Source organism: Danio aesculapii, chromosome 14 (assembly GCF_903798145.1).
Source record: "Danio aesculapii chromosome 14, fDanAes4.1, whole genome shotgun sequence".
In the NCBI taxonomy this organism is placed as follows: domain Eukaryota; kingdom Metazoa; phylum Chordata; class Actinopteri; order Cypriniformes; family Danionidae; genus Danio; species Danio aesculapii.
In genome coordinates, this window is record NC_079448.1 from 48,481,952 (window position 1) to 48,504,427 (window position 22,476).

A 22,476-nucleotide genomic window follows, 5' to 3' on the forward strand; every position below is an offset into this window, starting at 1 on the left:
TATGCATTAATTCAACTTATTTACAAATCAACTTAAAGAATTTGTGCATTAAAAACTACATTACCCATGATGCTACATAGAAAAGTTCCACAAATCAAATGCTGCATCCCAATTTACATACTTATACTACGCCCTAAAGTATGTACTCTTTGTAAAGGAACAGTATATACTTTTGAGTGTGTAACAGAAGAGTATGCAAGCTTTGGGACACAACGTTTACTTCCTCGTTAACAGATGGTTGTGTTGATTTGTTATGAGCCCTGTCAATCATCCACACATCATCCACATTTCTTTCATACTTAATTACCTACCTTATTAGAGAAGCAGCAGCAGGTTAATCTCCCATTCACGAGTCTTTCATGCAGGGAAATCTCTTCAGGTCTTAGGGTAATTATGCATTCAGAAGTTCATGTCTAAACATAATATAAGTTCAGTATCGATGTTGCAGATGAAATATAACACGGATAACGCAATTTAAATATTTTCAAGTTGGCTAGATATAAATTAACAGTCATACAAACATCTTTACCGAAGCATCTCCAAAGAGCATAGTTAGAATCACAAAGAGGCGACAATCTAGTGCGATTTGGGAAACAGCCACTAGATGCCGCGGCGGCCATTTTGGAATGAAAATGTTACGACATATTATAAGTCTGTAAAATAAGCTATTAAAAGTGCTGATGATTGTGATAGTAAGTGTTGTATTGTCGTCTTTCAGGTTGTATCATCAGCTTTAATGTGCTTTTTAAATAAATAAATAAATAACAAAGCAGCTGATTGCCATCACGACAGCAGTAAGTTCCAATGGACAGCCGATCACTTTCACTCCAGAATGGTGGAATCGCGGGGCAGTTGCTGGGCGCTGCTGTTGCGATGGAACGTTCTATTGAGTGTCGCCTCTTGGTCATTCTAAGCTCTTTGGCCTCTCTACTTAATGGTTGGTCTCGCACGTCCGCCATGTTTGTAGTTTGTTTACAGTTTTTACCTGAGCTTAGTTGTAACAAAAAGCTTAGAATTAGCGGTTAGAGTAGAAATGCTTCGTAAATAGTAAATGATCCGGGAAACTTTGACATACTCTTTTCAACATAGGCTACTATGATTTGGGACATACTAATTATATTTTCGAATACTATTTAGGATTGATAATTTGCGCAGTCCCCTATTTATTAAGGTATCGCCACAGCGGAATGAACCTCCAACTATTCCAGCATTTGTTCTACGCAGTGGATGCCCTTCCAGCAGCAGCCCAGTACTGGGAAACACCCATACACTCTAACGTGCGCGCACACACTATGGCTAATTTAGTTCATCTAATTCATCTTTAGTGTTTGGACTGTGGGGGAAACCAGAGCACCCGAACCATAGAGAACATGCAAACTCCACACAGAAATGCCAACTGGCCTAGCTAGGACTCGAACCAGCGACCTTCTTGCTGTGAGGCGACATTGCTAATCACTGAGCCAACATGCTAATTTTTTAACACAAATTTATCCTATGAGCATTATGGGCCTCTAATGTTCGCATATCTAATCTCATTTTCCTCAAATACAGATTTAATAAGTTTCATTCATTCGTCTTAGTCCCTTTATTCATCAGGGGTCGCCACAGCGGAATGAACCGCCAACTTATTCAGCATATGTTTTACGCAGAGGATGCCCTTTCAGCTGCAACCCAGTACTAGGAAACACCCATATACTCTCACATTCACACACACACACTATGGTCAATTTAGTTTCTTCAATTCACCTATAGCGCATGTCTTTGGACTGTGGGGGAAACCAGAGCAGCCGGAGGAAACCCACACCAACAACCTTTGTCTCATTTAGCACACCAGAAATAAAGTTCCTATGCTATTCTTAAACTTGCATAATGAGAAAGTCGGCAAAGTGCAATATTCATCATGTGCTGTGAATGTTGCTCTTGGAAAGGAAAGGCCACAACATGTGTGAGCGCGTTTAATTTTATAATCACAGACTGCTGCGGCTAGCAGAAAACCACAAGATGCTAAAATAAGTTTAGTGTGCTTGAATGTTTGATTCACGACCAGAAGCTTGTATTGAAAAGAGCCGCCTCCTGCAATATGTTTATATCTGACGTTTCAAAACTGTAATTTACTCTTTATACATGATTCAGAGAATTCTTATCATTCGTAGTAATCAGTGAAGCATAGTTGCAGCAATTCATTCATAGTCCCTTTATTAATCCGGGGTTGCCACAGCGAAATGAACCGCCAATTTATCCAGCACGTTTTACGCAGTGGATGCCCTTCCAGCCGCAACCCATCTCTGGGAAACAACCACACACACTCATACAGACAATTTAGCTTACCCAATTCACCTGTACCACATGTTTTTGGACTGTGGGGGAAACCAAAGCACCAGGAGGAAACCCACATGAACACAGGGAGAACACGCAAACTCTACACAGAAACGCCAACTGAGCCAGCAAAGGCTCGAACCAGCGACCTTCTTGCTGTGAGGCGACAGCACTACCTACTGCGCCACTGCGTCGCCAGTTGCAGCAATACCATGGATAAAATGGTAATGCTTTAAAGGGCACCTATGATAAAAATCCTCTTTTGTAAGCTGTTTGGACAGAACTGTGTGCAGGTATAATGTGTCCACAGTCATATGGGAGGGATAGAAACACACTAAGTCTCTTTTGTTAATTTCCTGACGTTAAAATAGGCCCACTGCAATGTGACGTAGGAGTACAGTTTCCCCGCCCACTGAATTAATTGACAGCCCCGTATTAACATGTCTCAGTAAGGCATATCCACAAAACAGAACGTGCACAAAGCATCCGGGATTAAAAGATCTGTTCAGCTCTCTGTGATCATCAGTCATCATCAAATGTGATCAAGAATGAGTTTCACAAGTTTAAAATGTTTTTAAAACAGTGCATGTTTGTAATAAAGACAGTAAAATTGCTGTAAGTCATCACCACAGACGCATAGTGTCAGTACAATTATAAAAGTCGACGCTTCAGTCCCATTTTGTGGACGTTAAATCAGGTTTATTTGTACATTAACATAACGGATATGCATACAGCAGTGAATATTAACCATAGACTGTAAAATATATGAACGTAGTATCCGTGACGTCACCCTTAAGTTTCTGAAGAACCCATAAGAAGCTACCAGTAGGCGCGGCCAACCATCGCCAATTTGTTTGCACATCATCGCACTGGGGTGACCAAATCTGGGCAAAGAGGTGGAGCATCAGTGGAGCTACAAATGCCTGCTAGCATTTTTCTTAGACAGGCTTTTCTATGGGAGAAACGCTTAATAATTAATTGTCTGTGACTCATTTGTGTTCTGACCACATGTGCTTGGTTGTACACTATATCAATAAAGTGTTTAGACCTTTAAAAACACTGCTGTAATACTTTGAGCCACTAAACATTGTTCTTATGACGTTTTTTCTACAGGAGGAAAATGTGAATTACTTCCAAACACTTCAATTATAGTCTATGTTAGTAAATGCAGGGCCATTTATGAAATGCAAGCATAACACTGTATGACAACGTTTCAGATGACGGTTCTAGAGCCTACAGCTAATCAATCTGTCAGATTCTAGAGTGCATTACAGGTCTAAAGAACATTATAAATGATAAATTATCTTGTTATGGTATATAAGATCGTATATCTTAGACATGATATATAAGTATATAATTTCACTCACCTGGGGAATGGAGGCCACATGAATGGTTTGTGAGCACAATTAAGTGCACACAGCATGCTATATCATCTGATAATTGTAAGTAATAATTCTGAAAGGCAACTGACTCTAAAGCCACATAAAACAAAACAAATATATGATGTATATGACGAGTTTAGCGGCTAATCAGCCGGAATCAGCTGAGGTGACGAGACAGCTAAAAGCAAGACCTAGATGTCACCCAAGTGGCCCCGCCCTTAATTATGCAGACTTAATAAAAACGAAAAAAAAAAAATAAAAATCACCCCCTCACAGTTGTCATGAAGGGTAAGATTAGCTATATGCACCAAAATTTGTACTAGGTTGTAAACATGTTTTTATCAGCTGTAAAAATGGCCAATTTAGCATTGTAGTCAGTGAACATCTGGATTTCTTGGAGCCAGCCCCCAAAGGCCAGTCGATGAATTGCAGTTTCAGTTACTTCCGTATTGGCTTCTTGAGGGAGAGCGGGAGGTTGCCGATGATATTAACGTGTATCCCGGCACATTTTCCGTGCAAAAACATTGCAAAGCGAAATGTGTGTTTATAACGACATTGTGTGTGACTCATCATTGCAGAAAGGCTTGAATTAACTCCACAACAAATAAATCAAATAACAGTCAGGAAAGTTCTTACTGTAGTAAGGAAGATCTGCTTCATTCTTGTCTGTCACTGTACAGTTTATCTACATGAAGGCTACATGCGTCATATCAATATAGAGCGATCTCTATGGCTCTGACATGCACGTGGGAGATCCAGTTCATTTGCATTAAAGGCAAAAGCAATAAAAACAGCTACAATGTCCTAACAGTTCACATTTCCCATATCCAGAAAGCTATATTAAATAATCTGCTAGGTATTTTGAGCTGAAACTTTACAGACACATTCTGGAGACACAAAAGATTTATCTTAAATCTTGAAAAAAAGATAAAATCCCCTTTAAAATAAGGTTGTATTGTCAGTTATTTTAACAAACCATGAACAATACATTTAATATATTAATCTCTGTTAACGTTAACCAAATTAGAGCTGTTCATTGTTAGTTCATGTTAACTCACATTGCATTACCTACAATAACAAACACAAATTTGGAGTAAGGCATTAGGTAAAGGTTGAAATTAACATCAACAACCGCTAAACAATGCTACATACAAGTATTGTTCATTCTTAATTCATGTTAGTAAATACATCATCTGAATCTGAAACTAATTTCCTCATCATATGCTTACATTGTCTAAAGATATTTATTTTTTTCTTCGTCTGTTGATGACAAAACAATTAGGCTAGAAAAACAAAACAGCCACTGACTTCAATATAGTATTTTTTGTTCTCATACTATTGATGTTAAGGGCTGCTGTTTCACCATTCTTCAGATTATCTTGTTTTGTGTTCAACAGGAAAAAAAAAAACACGTGTGTGAGTAAATTATGGGAACATTTTCATGTTGGGGTGGACTGTCCCTTTAATAACATTAACTAATGGAATATGATTGTAAATTGGGACAAAACCAATCTCTTTGTTGCATTTGCGAATATTGTTGCATTAAGGTCTGATCTCCCATCAGATCTGTCAGAATTTTGCAAGAGTTCATGAAAGTATGCAGCACATGGTTCGGCAGGAATGCAGGAGTAATTAATCTGGGTTTAAACTGAAGTCATTCAGTTCAGTTCTGCACACATGAACAAAGAGGCAGATTTAATCGAGGATTTAATCCTGGATGGACACACATGCACATATAAGTTAATTTTACAGTAGTATTATAATATAAATAATATTGTTTGGGTTGGTCATGCACATTGTGAAACAAAAAGGAGCTAAAAGTACTTTATAAATAATGTTTTATACAATACACATATTAAAGAAGTTGTCGGACCAGAGATAATGCTTGAATATTGTTGAATTTGTATTAATGATTTTAATGAAGTTTAATATCTTATTTTCTGTTATATTTGTTATTTTTAATGTTTACTTTTATATTTTATATATGTTCATTTTAAAGTTAGTCTTTTTAATATAGCTGTAGCTACTTTAAATTGGCGTTTATTATTTTCTTATTTATTGATTTTACGTTTTAGTTATTTGTTCTTCATTTTAAACTAGTTTTAACTTCGTAAAAGATACGAATTTCCTTCGAAAAATCTATTGAAAATTGTTTTGTTTTCCCCATATTTGAATTCAGACAGCATATAAGTCAATTCTTTTCATTTTGATCAAGATCAAAAACAGAAACTAAATTAGCTCGATATAAACCTCGTTGGTTGCAGTGCACCTTTGATTAATGCTTTTTGGATTATGGCCATAATTAAAGTAATTAAAGCTAAATTAATTTAACAAGTGTTGATGATGAAAGCAGAAAACTCTCAAATAAAGATAACGAGACGGAAATTTTACGTTTTTATTTCCAGTTGTTGGAAGTAGAATTGATTCATGACAAAATCATAAATACATACAAATCGACTCATCAAGGGAATATAAAAAAGGTTTGTTTTTAAAAAGTCAGTCATGAGCATTCATCATTTTCCAGCATCAAGAAGAGAAAAGTACAGAGTGAAGACCACGAGCTGCTACAGTATTCCTCGGCCACTCTCAGCCTCTCGATCCGGTCAGGACAGAGATTATTCCCCGTTAACGGGACTCTGGAGATCGCGCGCGCCTCCCTCAGTTTGAAGTGCGCTTCCGCGGGCGCGCTTCTGCACACACCGGCTCTGACCAGCGCTCTAGAGTCGCGACACAATCTCTTCTGCTTTGTCAGCGAGTGGCCGATCTGTTTCCAGTATAATTTGTTATTGGATGCGTACTGTTGACAAGCGGTGGGCTTCGCGACATATTCACAGCCGAAAGTCTCCTCTCTAGTTTTGCAGGTGATTCCCAAAACAAACGCGTCGCCGTCGCGCGCCGAAGACCACGAGCAGCGCGCTCCGTCCTTCAGCGAGAATCTGCCTTTCGGAGAGCCGTCAGTGCGTTGAGCTCGTCCTCTCCTCTTCCCGTCTGCCTGTGCTTTTCTGTCTCTGTTTCTCAGGCTGTTCACCTGCACGAGTTGCTGCAGGACACAGGCGAACACCAGAAACACAGCGATGAGTGTCGCGCGCATCATGGCCGCATCGGAAATACTTTCAAACTATTGCAAAGTGAATCTGACGTGACATTTGTTTTTACTGCAGTAAAACAACTGGTGTGGTTTAACAATGAGCGACAGCTGTGAAATCTTTTGGTTTTGCACCTGAAGTTTCTGCGGTTGCCATTTATAGAGCATCTCGCGCACGCGCCTCCCCCCTCTCATCTTTCCACATTTTTGTTTTGGGATATTTATTAATTTGGCAAGTGGTGACTTGATAAGACATGTAGCCTGTGTGTTTGCTAAATTTGGGTATAACTGATCAGCATTACACAAGCGGTAGCTGTAAACAGTTAACTATTACACCAGTAAATAACTGACATTATCGTGTTTACAAAATAGTCTGTTTCCGATTCTTTTTTGCGCATCAGTTTTTTGTAAAGTTTCCCAGTGTTGGGTTGCGGCTGAAAGGGCATCCGCTGTAAAAAACACAAGCAGGATAAGTTGGTGGTTCATTCCGCTGTGGCGATTCCTGATTAATAAGTGGACTAAGCTGAAAAGAAAATGAATGAATGAGTTCTTTGTAAACAATGGACGTTTTATGGAGTTAACTTGTTCGGCAGCGAAACCACGCCTCACTTTGCCTCCTATCCAATTACCTACTCTCTAAACAGCGGTAGGAAACCTATGGCTCTCGAGCCACATGCGGCTCTTTGACCGAAAATATGTGGCTCTCCAGCTGTCTTCCTTCAATATTATTTTACTGTTTAAAAACTAGAACCATCACTAAAATTTTATAAATTTATAAAACTAAACAATTTTTTTTCCTATCGAAAATACAATTACAATCCCCTTTTAAATGCAATTTTATACAGCACAATGAATAAGACTTCAGTTAACAATAAAAGGACATTTCGACCAATGTGCGTTTGTGGCAACATAAATAAACGTGAAGTTCAACACCAATAAAGGGCAAACAACTTACAATTCTATGGCAACTTAAAATCAAACATTCACGAGTGCTGATGGCGAAAAATACTATAAATTGTTCTTCATTCATGGACTTGTTCAACATGTGATGCTTCATATTTTTTATTTTTGAGTTGTGCATGGACATAAATTAAGGTTTTGTTTAAACCTGTATTATTTATAGTAATATATTATTACAAATAATATTATAGTATTAGTTATATTATATATTATATTAGTTATATATAATATACTATAATAAGTTTTAGTAATACAGTAGCAAATGCATTTTAAAAAGGCATTTTGAGATATATATACTCATCCAAATGGCTCTTTACAAAAATACATTTGCTAAAAAAAATCAGAAATGGCTCATTGCTGAAAAAGGTTCCCAACCCCTGCTCTAAAAGCTTATTGAAGGCAGACCATACCTCTAGTTCTCTCTAACCCATGCTTCCTCCGTCTATTTCCTTGCTTCCCATTAACAATCCTTATAACGCTCACTTCCCTACTGGGTTGAATCGGGGGATCCAATCACTCTACTAATATATTTCAGAGACGGTACTCCCACTCTGAGTCTCTGGGCATCATCGTAGGATGCCCGATCAACCTACTGTTGACTGTTTATCCTCTTACTTCCCTTCCCCTTCATCCGTGGTGTGGTCCATGCTGGTGAACGTCTAATATAAGCCTACTACAGTATATGGTATGGCAAGGTATAAATAACACAGGTAAATGACCAAAATCAGGATTTTTAGAAATACTCATTTCTGTCAAACAAAGGTACAAAATTCAATTAAATTTTTTTTTCAATTCACCTTTATTTCTGTAGTGCTTTTACAATGTAGATTGTGTCAAAGCAGCTTCATATGAAAGATCATAGTAAATTGAAACAGCGTCAGTTCAGTTTTCAGAGTTTAAGTTCAGTTTATCTCAGTTCAGTGTGGTTTAATTTTCACTACTGAGAGTCCAAACACTTAAGAGTAGATCCATCAATGCGCAGCTCTACAGATCCTGAACCATGCAAGCCAGTGGCGACAGCGGCGAGGAAAAAACTTCACCAACTGGCGAAAGTGAAGGATTAAAAAACCTTGAGAGAGACCAGACTCAGTTGGGCATGAGCATTTCTCCACTGGCCAAATGTCTTGTGCAGAGCTGCAGTCTAAGCACCGGAGGCTGGAGAGGCTGGACGTCAACGAGACTCGTCTGTCCCTGGAGCGTCACAGGAGTCAGTCTCATGCTCTTTACTCCTCCATGACCAGCACGGCCTGGTCCAGGATTGGGACAAAAGCTGTAACTGGGGGGGTGGTACCTTTTCAAAAGGTGAATGTACTTTAAGTACTAATGTGTAGGCCTACCTTAAGGCAAAAATATCCTTAAAAATAACCAAAAATAACCTTCAACCTTTTTACATTTACCATGTAGGCTACCCATCAAACGGTCCTCTCCGCATTATGAACATAGCCCAATAGCTGTCACGATTCTGTCACGATTGTTAACGACTCATTTGCGACTATTTAGATAAGATTTGAAAGCCTTATAAGCTCAGTACACTGTAAATCTGACATGCTTGAAAACGGTTGATGAATCGAGTCATGAGTTTGTGAATAATCAGACAGCCTCCGCAGATAGCGTACAAATGTGGGCCACTTTAGGCAGTTATGCGGCACTGGTAATCTTCTTTCGGCCCAGACTTAATGAACGTGAGCCTGAAGTGGCCCACCTGTACAATGGCAAAAGGGTGCTAAAAATTCCAATTCATATGGGCTATTTAGGGCAAAGATTTGGCACTTATGACAAAATGTAATGTGAATGTGAGCCTAATGTGGCCCATGTGGAAAATGGTAAATTGGCCCAAATGACAAATGTGGGCCACAGTGTAAGGGTAATCTAAACCCAAAGTGGTTCACATGTGTAGGTGTAACTGTGGCCCAGTTATTGAAAAACATATGTGGCCCTCTTTTGGCAAATATTCAGCACAATAAGCTCTGGCTAATATGGTTGTGAGCCTAAAGTGGCCCAGTTATCTCAAAACATATGTGGGCCACTTTTGGCAAATATTCAGCACAGTAAACTCTGGCTATGTGGGCCGGATGTAAGTGTCTGGTGTGTGCCGAATCTGGGCCAAAATAAAAGCAAACGTGGCCCAGAATAGGGCCAGTTTTGGTTCATTTGGTTGATTTCGGGGTGAAATGTGGTTTTGCTATGACTTAATTGTGGCCCAGATCTGGCAAACTGGAGTGTGCCACCCTTGTGTCATCATTCCATGCGGTATGTGGACTGGATTTGAGCCACATGAATTTTGCTATCTGGGTTTTCAAAGAATCAATTAAACCAGAGATGCCCAAACTAGGGCCCGTGGGCCAAAGATGGCCCATGGCAACCTTTGATTTGGCTTGCCATGCCATCTGAGAATAGTTTAGAGATTGTAATTTCAAATTTAATGTAACCTTTTGTTTATTTTATTGACAAGCTACAAAAAATCTATCTGAAATTAAATATTTCAATTTAAATGCTGTAATTTAATCAGATTTTGTTTCAAATGTACATGTGACAGATAGAGAATAATGCAGAGACGTTTGTGAGTGCAAAGGCAGATTTTGCTAAGACTAGTGTATTCAGCATTGAACTCCACTGTGTTAGAAATGTGATTATGTTTAGTTAGTATATTTAGTTTGGTATGTGTATCTTCGGCCCATGGCTCTCAATATTTGTTTTTGGCCCTTCACATGAAATAGTTTGGGCAGTTCTGGATTACACCGAAGAACTAGTTAACCTATTACTGAAAACTAGAGTAGCTGAAATTATGATTAAACCAATTCAATGAAAACACCAGAAAAAAGGAAAGGAATTCTGCTGATTTGCACGCTTTTTGAAACTATCTATTCTGTGTTTCATAGAAAATGTAGGCTACTTTTTTTTTTAATAAATCTGGCACAAGAACACAGTCTTGTTTTAAACAAAGGCACATTCTTACTACTGTAAAATCATAATATATAACAAGAACTATTTATTTTAGATCATCTTAATTATTAATTTGTACATTTACTGTATACAAAATAAATACAAACTTAAAAAAAAATCACAAACCTGTACGTGAAAGACCTCTCTTTCTCTCTCTCTCAAATTTCTGCGGTACTATTTAACACAACAGCGCCTCCTGCCGTAACATTCACAAATCTCATCCACACAAAAATCAAGGATGAACATTTATTTATGGCACACATCCAGAAAAACAACAACATTTACGCAGTTGAGTATCATCTACACACTTTAAAATGTAGTAAACACAGAGACGGCACATTAAGTGGTTTTACAGCTTTCAGAAATCCTGACGTATAAATACATAACAGCAAAGATGAATATACAGTACAAATATAGCCGATGTAGAGAACAAAAGATGCTCAATAGATGAAGGCAAATTAGTCATGTTTTCTGTTCTGTTCTGATAACATCTGATTCTGTACAAAGATATAAAATATATAGCAGGGAGTGATTTCGCCAATTCCCGTCAGTCTTATCACTAGGCCCAGACGGAATCTGTGCGTGCAGAAATAAAGATATCTAGCCCATTGAGTCTATTTATTTACTAGTGTAAATGTGTGAAAATTTGTTCAGTTTTTAAATAATTTTTAACAATATTATTGACTAATATGAAAATGTTCATTTGATTTATTTACAACCCAGTTTTAATGTAATATTCTCTGCCTTTTAGTAAATATATTGTACGAGACACTTGCTTTATAATCCAAATAAGTGCATCTAATTGGATTTGCATTGTAAGCATTAAATAAAAGGTAAAAAGATATAATTTTTTATTTCATGTTTTAAGTTTTTAGTTATGATACTCCCAAAATCATTCTGCAGATTTTCTTTTACAAACTTCTCCACACAAATAGCAAAAAATGTCTGCAGATTCTGTCTGGCCCTGCTTATCACACACACACACACACACACACACCTCCTTTTAGTCTTCTTTAGTCCAAGTTGCCTGACTTTTGGAGTCGTCCTGAATGGCACTTGTTGTCTTCAGGGATTGTGAGTAACTGGAATAGTGTACAAAGAGGACACATTTTCAGATACAGCTTTCAAAATCACATCAACATATATTATACCATGCATTTTCATGGATTTCATCATCTCAAACTCCAACTTTTTCTTGATTTAAACAATTTTTTTCATTGTTTAATATGCACACTACACTTAAAAATATATAATTTTGCAGTTTGTTTAAACTACTTATTTAAAATGAGCTGAAACAAGACGATTCTTGAGTTTTTTTGGGACAACTTAATTGTTTTATGTCAAATCAACCTAAAATTGTGAAAACAATTGAGTTAACTTAATTGATTTGGGTTGGGATTACATAAAGGAATTGTGTGGAAACCTGAATTCATTTACAGTAAGTGTACAGTTACAGACAACACTTTAAAAAATGCAAGGCTCCACACATATCCATGTTGTCTCTACATAAACGATTAAGTGAACTTAATCGTTTTAACAAATTTAAATAGACTCAACATAAAACAATTAAGTTGTCCCAAAAAACCTCAAGAATTGTCGTTTCAACTCATTTTAAACAAGTAGTTTGAACGAAGTAGCATTTTTTGAGACAATGAAATGCAGTGCATACAGTAAGCAACATTTAAAGTGGATCAAAGAGTCAATAACGGGTGTTGTTCAATATTTTCAGGCCAACTTTGATTAAAAACGCTTGATCCACTTCAGAATTTGACTACTATGTGTGTGAAACTCCTACCTTGTTTTAGCTTCTGAACAGCCCTATGACGAAGGAGCATGCACTATGTAAGGAGCGCCAGCAATAGTCCTGAGCAAGTCTGTTGGCTTCACTCAAAGGCACCTGCGTAGTCGGCACGGGCTCAGTTGGTCTGGGTGTAACACCCTTCTTTGGTGGGTAGACTTTGATAACTTTGTATGGACTTGGCCTGGCTGGAGCAGTTCTTAACGGCTGTGGCCTAGTAGGCTTTGGCTTGGGTTTCTGTACTGGTCTTATCGGTTCTGGTTGGTCTCTTGGGACGGCATCTGCTGAGGATGAAGTGGTGAAGACCATCTGAGCATCGTCGGTGGCTCTCTTGCACATTAAAGGCTTATAGACGCGCTGGCCCTGGCAAGCGTTGGGAAGCTTGCGGAGGCTCCACATGATCTGCCTGTAGTAATGCACTGGGTTGCCATTGTATGAGCGACAGACTTTGGGTCTACCCTGGTATTCGCACCAGTAGGAGCGTTCGTCACCCTGACAGGTGATGCGCAGCTTGGTCAGGTCCCCCGATCCGGTCACACTCATGTAGCATTCATCTTTAGTGCCTTTAGTAAGAAATTCGATCACATCTTGCCACTGAGCGAGAGCTGCGCAGAGGCAGCAGATCAGCAGAAGTGTGCTTGAGATTGTCCACATGTTGAGGTGCTGACTTCTAAGACGTCGGAGTGCTGTATTTAAGGGCTTTGGTTAAAAAAAAAAGGGCCACACATGTGCTCCTCGAGGAGGTGGGGGGGACTCTGTGTTTCGGGATGAAATGAGCACACATATGTAACCAATTGAGCAAAATGCTCAGACCAATTCAGAGTGCCCCCTTTACACGCCCAATGTGGAACTTTTCTTTGGTATTTTGTTGAGTAATTTGCAGTACACCACAGCTATATTAGTTTTCCAGTCACTGTTTGTGTTTATGATGTTCGGAAACAATCTGTCCATGGCCTGCATCGAGAAAACTTCTCTGGGGTTTGTGGGTAAAAAGAAGTGTTTAGTGGGCTTTGTCTGCCAACTTAAAATAACATTTCGGTTTAGGCAGCCGAGTTGGTGCAATTGTGATAAGATTCTTTCACTAAACTATTAAAAACATTTACATCTCATAATACAAAAGTCAAGTTCACAATGAGCTTTACCTACTCTCACTGACAAGACCAACTGAGGCTTTATTGTAAGTATGTGCTTCTCAGTTTTTTAAAGAGCCCCTATTATGGGTTTTTGAAAATTACCACCCATGCATTGTGTAACAGCACTAACCCTGCTGAAACAAACAGCTTAAACCAGCCTATGCTGGTTGGCTGGCTTTAGCTGGTCAACCAGGCTGGTTTTAGAGGGGTTTTGGCCATTTCCAGGCTGGTTTGCAGTCATTTCCAGCCTGGTTTTAGTTGGTCAGGCTGGGAGATGACTAGCTAAAACCAGCTTGAACCAGCCTAAAACCAGCAAAAAAACCCAAAAGAAAACAGCCTAAACCAGCCTATGCTGGTTGGCTGGCTTTAGCTGGTCAACCAGGCTGGTTTTAGAGGGGTTTTGGCCATTCCAGCCTGGTTTTAGTTGGTCAGGCTGGGAGATGACTAGCTAAAACCAGCTTGAACCAGCCTAAAACCAGCAAAAAACCCCAAAAGAAAACAGCTTAAACCAGCCTATGCTGGTTGGCTGGCTTTAGCTGGTCAGCCAGGCTGGTTTTAGAGGGGTTTTGGCCATTCCAGGCTGGTTTCCAGTCATTTCCAGCCTGGTTTTAGTTGGTCAGGCTGGGAGATGACTAGCTAAAACCAGCTTGAACCAGCCTAAAACCAGCAAAAAACCCCAAAAGAAAACAGCTTAAACCAGCCTATGCTGGTTGGCTGGCTTAAGCTGGTCAGCAAGGCTGGTTTTAGAGGGGTTTTGGCCATTCCAGGCTGGTTTCCAGCCATTTCCAGCCTGGTTAAGTTGGGTATGCTGGGAGATGACTAGCTAAAACCAGCTTGACCAGCCTAGCCAGGCTGGGAGCCCAGCCAAAACCAGCTATGTCCAGCTTAAATCAGGCTGGTCAAGCTGGTTTTAGCTGGTTTAGGCTAGTTATTTTTCAGCCTGACCAGCTAAGACCAGGCCGGAAATGGCCAAAACCCTCTAAAACTAGGCTGGTTTAAGCTGTTTTTTTTTTTTTAGCAGGGAAGTGAATGTAAACATCCAGGTTTAAATCTGAAAGTGCATCGTGTGTAAAACTAACTACTTTAGCAAAATATTCGACTCAGATTCAAATAAATGAATCATGTTGGGTTTGGATCTTTTGCTTGAACACGATGTTGTGTATGGTACATCGCCACATATGAAGTGCTGGCTCCAGTAAAACGTGAACGCACTGATCATGACATGAAGATGACGATCACTGACAGATGGAGATTTGGCTGTGGGGAATTAAGGGTTAAAGTTCGTTTTCACAACAATAACACAGTATAGCCAACCGTGTGCTGTGTTTGTTCCTGTCATTTTTTTGAGTTTTGATACAAAAACTTACGTAAGACTCGTCGGCCATTTGCAATTAAAGTAAGGAGAAGCAGAAACTATTATGAATGGGACTTTGTCAGGCTTTGACAGGGACTTCGTCAGTAACTGTTACAGTTCATACGGACCAGTTTCTTCTTCCTCCGGATCATAACATGTATCGCTCCGCGCGGTTTGTAACCACTTCTCTATTATAGATCAGTGCTTGTACTGATCTCTCAGGGTAAATCTGTATGGGGCTGTTCACATATTGCATCCAAAACCAAGTTGAAAACACATCAAGTGCTTCTTCCTTTACTGATTTAAATGCGTTTCTGAACTTGCCTTTGCTATGGCCACCATCAGCTGTTCCTCACGTGCGTGGTGCTACTTTTGGCACTGTGTGGATTAATACTGAATATGGGTCGTTGTTATTACTTGGGGTTAGGTTTAAGAGTAGAGTAATATGCTGGTGTTTAACTGCATTGCTTTAATGCATTCCTGAATTGAGCTCTCACATACTCTGTGTGCTACTTCATAGCTGGGTGAGTGTTTCTCTCTGTCTCACGCTGAACCCAGTTGACCAATCACAACAGACTGGGTCATCAGACCAATCACAGCAGATTAGCCTCACGCAAAGGAGGGGTTTGGGAACAAATCATATGGGATATATGATAAATAAATTAGATAGTGTTTTTGACTTTGCATGCATATCAGCCTGTTGTTGGAGACCCCCAAAATCAAAATATGACCTTTTATAATGCCAAATAGGGGCTCTTTAATTACGAAATGTAAAATAAGTGGCTGCGAGTATGTTTTGTTGCACATTTCAGATCACAAATCCACCAGAGGGCACTGTGTGCATGTTTGCATATCTGAGTACGTTAGTTATAGTACATTTTATTATGTTTTTGATACACGTCCTTGTACTACACGTCCATAAGGTGGCAAGGCTTGTCATACAGATCAGCAAGCAAACCACTGGCCTAAATCTTTACCTAAACCCAGCCATTTAAGTTTTTTAAAGAAGACGTTAATAATTTATGACCACATAATTTTACCTTGATTTTGCAATACTTTTTTCTCGTTTGTTGAGCTGTACTTTATGAGACTCAAACCTGAGTGCTCTGCATCACCGATACAACATTATACAACATCAGAAAAGTTGCCTATGGAGATAGATCGGTGAGGCATAAGTATTCGATTAGTCAATAACATGTCCCTGTAATTATCATTAGTTACCCCCTAGGGCAACTAGGATGTTAAAATCCGTATTTGCAGTTTCACAGTGAATTTTGACTAGGCACATATGGTATTTGCAATGAGCCTGTGTTGGACATGACATCATTGATCATTATGGGATGTGTTGTGATAAAGCACAATAAAAACAAGGTATTCAAACTTGGGTGCTTTGTCCTGAAACACACACATGAATGCACTTTAGAATAAAAACAGATGAGGCCTGGAGGCCATTTGCAAAAAAGTGAGTTTATCGGCAGTTTCAGAGTGTTGTTGGCATATCTAACACAATGATACATTTCTATTATATTGAAAAACAGTTAGACGTCATGGTGGCTCAGCGGTTAGCGCTGTCGCTTCACAGCAAGAAGGTCACTGGATCGAGCCTCGGCTGGGTCAGTTGCCATTTCTGTGTGGAGTTTGCATGTTCTCCCCGTGTTCGTGTGGGTTTCCTCCGTGTGCTCCACAGTCCAAACACATGCACTTTAGATGAATTAGATGAGCTAAATTGGCCGTAAGGTATATGTGTAAATATGAGAGTGTATGGGTGTTTCCCAGTACTGGGTTGCAGCTGGAAGGACATAAGCTTTGTAAAACATGCCGGAATAGTTGGCAGTTCATTCCACTGTGGTGACCCCTGATAAATCAGGGACTAAGCCAAAGGAAAATGATTCAATGAATGAAAAATAGTTACCATCTTGGACAAAGCAAAATAGGTTTTCGAGGGGAACCGTGACTAGGGGTCCAAATTGACAGAAAATGCAGCAGATATCAGAAATGTTGGGCAAAAGTCCTCCATCTATTATCTGAAATAGTTCACTTAATTCTCTAGCTATTATACTCACTTTTTAATTCTCTGAAGCAGTATTTGGCAAAATTAGACTGTTTTATATGGTATTATATTGGGGAAAAGCCCTCTTCATAGTAAAAACATCTCTCAAAATCCAATCCAGTGCATCAGTTTTGACCATTTATAAAAGACAAACTGTGAAATAGTTTCAATCGTCGGTTCTGTGCTTTCACAACACAGCAAGCTATATTGAGAAGCCTTCTGTTTACAAACAGAACCATTTCCTTTGTTTTTACAAAACAATCCCCGTCCTTTATTCTCCTAACCGTTCTTATTATAACTCAATTTGAATGCTATGCACAGTGGCTGAATTAGGAATTTACTACACCAGAGAAATGTTATTTTCATCTGAAATTTTATTCACAATATTTTACAGTTTTAGCCAGCCTAACCACATGGACTTGAAAACCGATGGCACTGACGACCAGGCCCACCACAACTAAACATCTTGAGCAAGCTTGAACACTAAGTATGCGCATGCTACGCGTGGTATGGCAAAAACAGTGAGACTGTGAGGTGAAGGGACTTTTCCAGAAAGAAATCAAGTACAACATTTTACCTGAGGCCCTAATAACACTGTCATATACAAAATGAGTGAAGGATCTGAGCAAAAAACATGTAGCACCTGACGTTATGTCTCTAAACAGCTGAAATATTTGGCGGAAATAATAGTCCATGAGTATGACAGCGTTAAACAGGCTTCGTAAAAGTGGTTGTAAATGGGCTCTCGTACAAGCAAATGTCTCTGAGGTACATTCACTCATTTTAAAGTCGACTAAACACGTTAACAAACATTGTTTTATCACGTAAACAAAAAGCCCTAAGACCTGAGAGCTATGATGAAACAAGATTTGATGTCAGAAAGCAAACTTCTGTGGTTTACAGCAATTCAACACTGTGTTTAATGCGCTCAGCGAAATGAAGAACCGAGATAGGGGTGTGCAATATTAAAAAACCCATGTTTATGCTGGTGCTTTGACTAGTTTAGCTTTGTCCAGGATACTAAAACATTTCGTAGGTGGCGATAAGTCCGTCATTAGGAGCGATTCATTGGCTGTATCCAAAAAAGACAGATGAGGCTTGGAGGCCATTATTGAAAAAGTGTGTCTGAGATGAATAATTATGGCAGAGCAATAAACTAATCAAGTCTTCATTTTCCTTATAACCCAAAAAAGGCCAACTTCTAGAAATAATCAGCTCGACTACAAGGAATCCAATGCAGGTTTTTAGCTCATTCTCTGGTTTTTGTATGAAGTATATCTGCATATAGAATTCTCGAGTGTTGTTAGCATATCCAAAACAAGGATAACTTTCTATTCTATTGATAAGTGGTTATCTTGAGAAAAAGCAAAAAAAAAAGGGTCTAAACCAGGGGTGTCCAAACTCGGTCCTGGAGGGCCGGTGTCCTGCAGATTTTAGCTCCAACTTGCCTCAACACACCTGCACGGATGTTTCTAGAAAGCCTAGTAAGTGCTTGATTAGCTAGCCCAGGTGTGTCTGATTGGGGTTGGAACTAAACTTTGCAGGACACCGGCCCTCCAGGACCGAGCTTGGACATGCCTGGTCTAAACTAAAGTAAAAATGCAGCAGATGTCAGAAATGTTGGGCAAAAAGAACAGAGATAGGGGTGTGCAATATTAAAAACCCATGTTTATGCTGGTGCTTTGAATAGTTTAGCTTTGTCCAGGATGCTAAAATGGTTCGTAGGTGGCGACAAGTTCCAGTCATTAGGAGCAATTCATTGGCTGCATCCAAAATTGCATACTTCCCTACATGTAGGCCAAAAACAGCATGACACAATTCTTATTATGGTGAATATCGTACATCAAGATTACATTTATATTGTCTATAACATACTTTATTAGCTGTCACAAAGTACTTAATCAAAATAAATAGCTACTCTAGAAGAGCATGTGATTTTGGATGCAGCCACTGATTCATTCATTCAAATGATTCATTCAAAAAGGATGATTGATTCAGAAACTAGTGACTGACATTAACGAATCACTGACTTAGTTATCTCAAACACTGCATTGTTGCTGCAAATAGGGTTTATTTTGAAACTGTTTTCATTGGCGAAACTGAAAAGCGGACAATATTGGGTGCTCAATGTAAATCAATATTAACTTTAAAAGAAAGTTTGTCCAACTAAATCAGTATTTGCAATCATGCTGATGTGCTTATATTCAGGAAATGGCACTCTTGTGTAATATCGCAAATAACAAACATAAAAAAATACACCTGTTTATTTTGATTTCATAACTTGAATTCTATTCGAATGACACTATAATTCATCATGGATTCAGTCTCAGACGAAATTCTCAATATGGCAAATATAGTTCATTAAGATTATATTTAAATTGCCTATAACATACTTTATTAGCAGTCACAAAGAAGAGCATGTGATTTTGGATTCAGTCACTGATTCATTCAAAAAGGATGATTCATTCAGAAACAAAGCTAGTGACTGTCATTAACGAATCACTGACTTAATTATCTCCAAAATAGATTCATTTAGAAACTAAACACTGCATTGTTGCTCTGCACAAATATGGATTAGTTTGGAAATGTTTTCATTGGCGAAACTGAAAAGCGGACAATATTGGGTGTTTAATGTAACTCAATATGAACTTTTAAATCAGTTATGTTGATGTGCTTATGTTCAGGAAATGGCACTGTTGTGTAACATCGCCAATAACAAACATTAAAAAACTAAAATACACCCGTTTATTTTGATTTCATAACTTGAATTCTATTCGAATGACACTATAATTCATCGTGGATTCAGTCAGAAGAAATTCTCAATATGGCAAATATAGTTCATTAAGATTACATTTAAATTGCCTATAACATACTTTATTAGCAGTCACAAAGAAGAGCATGTGATTTTGGATTCAGTCACTGATTCGTTCATTCAAATGATTCATTCAAAGAGGATGATTCATTCAGAAACAAAGCTAGTGACTGTCATTAACGAATCACTGACTTAATTATCTCAAAAATAGACTCATTTAGAAACTAAACACTGCCTTGTTTACAGAATTATATTCGAATGACACTATAATTCCTCATGCATCCAAAGCCTCTGGATTCTCTGTGCAATACGTATTTAAGTATTTATTCATTTCTTTCTGTCATTTTAAATTAGTTAACATTTTATACATAACTATATTATTTATTTATTTATGAAATTACAAAAGCATATTTATTGTTAGGTTTTTACAGTGTTTTCTGATGTATTTTTTGTTCTTGCTGGGTGTTGTTGCAACGTAATTTCATTCTGCATTACAGCACTGTGATGCTTTGAAAGACAAAAATAAAGGAAGCTGAAGTGAAAATGATCGCATAACGTGTTTCTGCTTTTTGTTTTGTTGCAATATTAGTTACAACATCATTGTTAAAAGCCCAATTAAAATATAATAATATATACTGTAATAAATATCACACACCCCTAAAGCGGAATCTCATTAAAAGCACTTGTATCTTAAGAAAAACTAAGCACGTGTTGTTACCAAGATCCTCTAAAAGCCAAATCAACCAGAAATGCTCAAGAGTACCAAAATGAGCATAAATACATGCTCATTGAATCATTAGTCAGATATTAGTGATCTATAGGTTAAATTAGTCAAACACCCGCTCCTGTGACTTTCACCACAAGCTACAAATCTGAAAAAGGCAACAAAGCATTCACCCTTGACATGGCTTAACAACATTTGTCTGGACTGAACTAGCACTAGCTAGTATATTTTCGATCTACACTGTTGTTTATGTGTAATGTTTGTGGCTCACGGGTGGCTGGCTTGCTCTGTTTCAATAAAAATCCCTTCGGCCTCTCAGTGGACTCGACCTCGACGTGTTCAATTTTCCACAATGTTAAAAAGCACTATAAAAAAAAAAATACACAGGAATGCAGCAGTTGAAGCATGGTTATGCCCGTCACACGTGATTTCTCAACGACTGTAAACAAAGACACATGTAGTAGTTAAACAGCCATATACTGTGAAGCCTCTCTGACTGACAGGAAGTGATGTCAGAGCACAGTACTAATAATCATTAACGTGCAAAACAGTCAAAAACAAGACATTTTGATGAAAGTGGTTTCGATTGGTGTTACGGAGAAACACAGACAACAGGTCCCAGCTTCAAGTATGTGAGTTTCCTTTTCTTAGTGTCGTCAGTCTGAGCTGAGCCTGCTGTTCAACATGGAGAGTCTGTGAATAGAAGAAACCCACAGCTTTATTATTGTTCAATGAGTACAGTATTGCAATTAGTTATCGAATTAATACAGTGCTTCTCAACCAGGAGTCTCAAGATGCAGAACTTTTAAACCATCCTCACCAATGTTTGATGTTGATTTTGTTCAATGTTTCATTAAATAAGTTTAATGTTTAGGTTGTTCTGCCTCATCTAAGCCAAAAAGATTGTTATAGCCATTTAAGTTCATGAAGGCAGAGCATTAAAACTTGCAATCATTTTTCTGTGTGAACTGATGCGTCTTAACACAAGTGAGGCAAAAGTTTTATTCTTTTATTGGAACCCATTCATTTATTAAACACTTTAGGTTTCATCAATCAAGGCATTTCTATCAGCTTTCAATTCAGCTAGATTGGTTAGCATACACTCATTGGCCACTTTATTAGGTACACCCGTCCAACAGCTTGTTAACGCAAACTTCTAATTAGCCAATAAGCCAATGTCTTGCTAATGCCAGAGGACAGAGGAGAATGGCCAGACTGGTTCCAGCTGATAGAAAGGCAACAGAAACTCAAATAACCACTCATTACAACTGAGGTCTGCAGAAAAGCATTTCTGAACGCACAACACATCCAGCCTTGAGGCGGATGGGCTACAACAGACCACACCAGGTGCCACTCCTGTCAGGTAAGAACAGGAAACTGAGGCTACAATTCACACAGGCTCACCAAAATTGGACAATAGAAGATTGGTAAAACGTTGGTCTGATGAGTCTAGATTTCTGAGATTTTCTCGATTTCTTGGCACATTTTGGGCCCGACTGAGCATCTTGTCAATGCCACAGCCTACCTGAGTCCATGTCCATCCCCTTTATGACCACAGTGTACCCATCTTCTGATGGCTACTTCCAGCAGGATAACAAATCATGTCATGGCACCAATCATCTCAGACGGGTTTCTTGAACATGACAATGAGTTCACTCTACTCAAATGGCCTCTACAATCACCAGACCTCAATCCAATAGAGCACCTTTGGGATGTGGTAGAATGAGAGATTCGCATCATGGATGTGCAGCCCACAAATCTGCAGCAACTGCGTGATGCTATCATGTCAATATGGAGCAAAATCTCAGAGGAATATTTCCAGTACCTTGTTAAATCTCTGTCATGAAGGATTAAGGCAGTTCTGAAGGTAAAAGTGGGTCCAGCCCGGTACTAGTAAAATGTACCTAATAAAGTGGCCA

General features: G+C 38.7%; 3 protein-coding genes across 6 annotated transcripts in view; all 3 read right to left on the bottom strand.

Moving 5' to 3' along the window:
- Positions 1–6,115: 6,115 nt before the first annotated feature.
- On the bottom strand, positions 6,116–6,930 carry fgfbp1a (fibroblast growth factor binding protein 1a). Its single transcript, XM_056472606.1, has one exon. The coding sequence runs from the start codon at positions 6,790–6,792 to the stop codon at positions 6,199–6,201; it is 594 nt and encodes a 197-aa protein (XP_056328581.1). The 5' UTR covers positions 6,793–6,930; the 3' UTR covers positions 6,116–6,198.
- Positions 6,931–10,918: 3,988 nt separating this feature from the next.
- fgfbp2a (fibroblast growth factor binding protein 2a) lies at positions 10,919–13,165 on the bottom strand. Its single transcript, XM_056472602.1, has 2 exons — positions 12,482–13,165; positions 10,919–11,768 (listed from the first exon to the last, which is right to left on the bottom strand). The coding sequence occupies exon 1, from the start codon at positions 13,136–13,138 to the stop codon at positions 12,488–12,490; it is 651 nt and encodes a 216-aa protein (XP_056328577.1). The 5' UTR covers positions 13,139–13,165; the 3' UTR covers positions 10,919–11,768; positions 12,482–12,487.
- A 4,210-nt stretch (positions 13,166–17,375) lies between these two features.
- Positions 17,376–22,476, bottom strand: part of prom1a (prominin 1a) — a 154,085-nt gene continuing 148,984 nt past the window's right edge. For all 4 annotated transcript variants that reach the window (XM_056472594.1, XM_056472589.1, XM_056472591.1 and 1 more), the window contains one exon: positions 17,376–21,250. The gene's annotated coding sequence lies outside the window, so the exon portion shown is untranslated. The remainder of the gene's footprint in view (positions 21,251–22,476) is intronic.